General features: G+C 38.9%; 1 protein-coding gene across 1 annotated transcript in view; it reads right to left on the bottom strand.

The window, feature by feature from the left end:
• The window catches only part of Spag1 (sperm associated antigen 1), an 83,010-nt gene that overhangs the window by 23,390 nt on the left and 55,215 nt on the right, over nucleotides 1-4,405 (bottom strand). Inside the window, exon 12 of the mRNA XM_004640089.2 lies at nucleotides 1,686-1,789. Within this exon, the coding sequence (XP_004640146.1) occupies nucleotides 1,686-1,789 (104 nt within the window). The remainder of the gene's footprint in view (nucleotides 1-1,685; nucleotides 1,790-4,405) is intronic.

The raw sequence follows: 4,405 nt of genomic DNA, 5'->3' as shown, positions 1-4,405 counted from the left end.
TGAATGAATGAATGAATGAATGAATGAATGAATGAATGAATGAATGAATGAATGAATGAAATTACTAGAACTTGATGGACTCATGGGTAGCTTCCTTTAAAGGATCCTTTCCGTGTTTGAAAGCACTACCAGAGGGGGGAAAAATCATGTGAACGCAAAAGTCAAATGACTTTTAAGTTATTTCAGAGTGAATTGAGCTAGTAAGTCACATGAAACAGGCCCTTGTCTTTAAGGCTTAAATATGGGAGCCCTAAATACAGTACATTTTTTATTTCGATGCATGAAAATTTTTCAGTTATGATAACCTTAACTGATGACTAAACCTACTGTTTTTAAATAGGAAAATCACGTATATTTCACTGATGGATGTCATGAACATTTAAGACAAACCAATCATTCCAGGGCACTGGTAAGCACTTAAACATTGAGTTTTCCCTTTTAACCAGTTCTAATCTGATTTTGCATTTTCCTTCATGAATAGTAAGGCCAAGGTTTGAAGGATTAAACACACACACACACACACACACACACACACACACAGAGTTATATAAGTAAATATCAGTGGATGATCGATCATCTTAAAGACAAGCGATGTGCAGAAAGAGCACCCAACAGGTCGAGACAGGACGCCTGCGAGCTCGTGGCCAACCCTGGGAGCTACAAAAGTGAGCACAAGGCCAGTCTGAATTGTATAGCAGGACCCTGTCTCACAAAAGGAAGAGAGAGAGAGAGAGAGAGAGAGAGAGAGAGAGAGAGAGAGAGAGAGAATTATAATATAGCAAACTAACATCTGATTTGAATCACCAACCAATTATTAAAACAATTAAAATATTTTGTTATAGGACTAAGTCCTGGACTGGACCCAGTGGGGGCATGAGAGCAGGGCTGCGGCATTCACTGGCATCTGCTATTCTTGTACTTGCCCATAAGCACAGTTCTGCAGCCATGGCATCAATGGGCAACTTAGTATTATTATTTTAGTGTTATTATTTTCCACCTCCTTGTACAGTGTTCCCTCAGGTCTGACCAGTACTACCATCAAAGCTGCAGTGTATTTATAATTTAGTATATGTCAATACATACACTGGCATTAATGCCCATTCCCAAGTATTAGCATTTCCACTTTAAGATGAGGCAAGAGACACACAAGGGAGAAGCTAAGGACTTCAAGAACAGAGCTGGAAACTAAGCCCTGGAATCCATGACTGGAATCTGAGCTAAAAATTGAAATATCTCTAGATGAGCCAGTCCTCAAAAGGTGCAGAGATGGTGTTGCAACTGTAATCTCAGCACTTGGGAGGCAGAGGCAGAAGGATCACAGTAAACTGGAGGCTACATACTAATGAGTTCAAGACAGTTCAGACTCTCTTTCTAAAAGGGGGTGGGGTAAACAGAGGCCCAAACAAAGAAAACCTCTGGCTCTTTTTGGGTATTAATCTACCCATAGGACACTGAAGAGGGGCAATTCAGGGAGTGGCACCCTATACAGAGCAGAGGGGTGACCTTTTTTAGTGAACTTTACATTGATTTGGGAGCTGCCAACATGTAAAGGGTCCTCAGAGTTTGAGATGGGATCACCAGGGCTTCCAAAGGATCCTTAAGAAATAATACTTGTAGAGTGAACAGAGGAAGAATCTCTAATGGAGATGGAGGAATGTGTAGAGGGAAAAACCAGGGAGATGTACAGCCTCAGAAACTAGGAAGATGTTGGCAAGAAAGGAGTAGCCAATAGCAAAGATCCAAAGGAGGAGCAGCCAATAGTGTGGTCTTGAGTGGTATAACTGAGTAGCTGGAAGATGGAAAAAAAAAAAAAATCCACAGTAAAATATGAGCAAGCTTGATTTAACAACACATTAAAAGGATCATATATCATGACACCAAGTGGGGTTATTCTCAGGAATGCAAATATAGCTCAGAAGTAGAAAGTTAATGCCAATATATCATATGAACAAAACAACAGGGGAAAAATACACTATTATCACAATTATTTCTGAAAAGGCATTTAACAAAATCAAACACCCTTTCATGATAAAAACACTCAGAAAACTAGACATATGAAATTCCTCAAGATGAAAAAGTTGAGCTAGGGAGACAGCTCAGTGGAATAAGAGCTTGCCTGGCAAGCATAAGTCCCTGAGTTCGATCCCTGATACCACCAAAAAACAAAACAAACAAACAGATGAAAAAGTATGGCTCAATGATCTAAATATAACATCCAAAACATAAAAATCTTAGAAGAAAATATAGGGATAAGCCTTCACAACACTGGATTTAACAATATATTTTTAGATATGACATCAAAAAAGCAATCAGCAAAAGAAAACATAGATAAATACCCAAACTTTTTTGGGTAGTCATGGTGGCACAGGCCTGTAATCCCAGCACTAAGAAAGGCTGAGAGAGGAAAACTGCAAGTCTTGCCCGGCCTACTTAGTTACTTAGGAAGACACTGTCTCAAAATAAAACATAAAAAGGAGTGAGGCTGTAATTCAGTGGTACAGAGCCCTTGGTTCAATTTTTACTACGTCTAAATAGTCAATTAATTTTAAAATTTTTGAGAATCAAATTATCAAGACAGTAACAAGAAGTACCAAAATCCTGTAATCCTAGCACTGATTAGGCTGAGGTAGGAGGATCACCATGAAGTTGAGGCCAGCCTGGTTTATACAGTGAGGTTAAGGCCAGCCTGCATTACAAAGCAAGATTCTGTCTCAAAAAAGAAAAAGAAAAAGAAAACATACAGAATAAGATTTTAAACCCATATATCTATCTGATAAGTTACCATAATAAAGGATATCTAAAATTCAATAATTAAATGGAAACCCTATTAAAAATGGATAAAGGACTTGAATAGATAGGTTTCACAGAAGATATACAAGTGGCCAAAGTCACATGAAATGATTTTGTTCAACAGTCATTAGGAAGATGCAAGTTAAAAACCATAAGGAGATCAGCTCCCATTGGCTATCATAATCTATAATCAAAAATGGAGACAAGTGTTGGCAGGAATTTAGAAAAATTGGAACCCTCCTACAGTTCTGGTGGGAATATAAATGGCGTAACCACCTCAGAGAACAGTGTGCAGTTCCTCAAGACACCGAACATACTGTTCCCACATAACCCAGTAATTCCATGCATAAATATATACTCAAGAAAACTTAAACATCTGTAGACACACACACACACACACACACACACACACACACACACACACAATTGTAAATAGATGTCCATGAAGCTTATTCATTAACAGCCCCAAGGTAGAAGCAACCCAAATGGCCATCAGCTGAAGAACAGAATATTATTTGTACACAAAAAGTTATGAGATACTGATATATGTTGCAACATGGCTTGACTTGGAAACACTGTGCGCAGCAAAAGAAGACAGATGCAAAGATGATTCCCTTACATGAACCATTCGGAGCGGGCAAAGCTGTGGGGACAAAAGCAGATTCTTGACTGGGCCAGAAGTGAAGGGACAGGAAAAATGGGGAATTACCACTGACAGGCCCGGGATATTTGTGTGGGATGCTGATGAAAACATCCTGGAATTAGTGACAGCATGCAACCTCGTGAATATACAAAACCCCACTGAAGCCAAAAAGAATGAAATATACCTACAATTTTTTAAAAATAGTGATTTTTAACTCACCCTTGACAGCAAAATATATATTTTTTGTTTTTTCAATTTTGGCCAATTCGATAGGAGAAAAACTATTTAATTTTCACTCTTTATTAACAATAAAATGTAATAATCATTTCTATTTCTTCATTGGTGATTTGTCTGTTCCAGGGCTTTGCTCATTGCTATACTGGTTCCTCATCTTTTTCTTATTATTTTATAAAAATTCTTCATCTTATATGATTAACAGCCCTTTGCCACTTTTCCTTGTCTGTTATTTGCCTTTTGGTTTTTTTATGGCACCTAATGTACAAAGACTTCTCATATTTACATAGTCAAAACCATTCAGCTTTCTTTGTGACTTTGTGTGTTGATTTAGTTCTTAGAAATCCCTGCTTCCTACCCTCCATATCCTGCCATTCATAGGGGAAGAGAAATAGTTCAGTTTTATTCTGCTTATGACTGTTTGGTTTCCTTATATTTCACTCATAAGCGGGGAAAAAGCAATCACAGGAGGGGAGACACTAGATGCCCGCTTTCTTGATGGCCGCTCCCAGACCCCAAGGGAGGCAGATGCAGTGGGTACCCGTCTCTGACTGCTACACTGTGAGAGAATGGCCACTTCTAAGTGATCTCTGCCAGGGAAAGGAAGCCATAAATACACAGGGAGCTCCTGAGAGAGCCCACAAACTCAAAGCCCCACTTCTATCATCCTTGAAAAGTACTCTTTGTGCAGTACTAGAGATTGATGGGGCCGGGGAGATGCCTCAGTAGAATAAGCGC

This window comes from Octodon degus, unplaced genomic scaffold, assembly GCF_000260255.1.
Source record: "Octodon degus isolate 3935 unplaced genomic scaffold, OctDeg1.0 scaffold00118, whole genome shotgun sequence".
Lineage (NCBI taxonomy): Eukaryota > Metazoa > Chordata > Mammalia > Rodentia > Octodontidae > Octodon > Octodon degus.
Note: the sequence above shows the minus strand (reverse complement) of the source record. Positions and strands in the feature narration are given on the sequence as shown.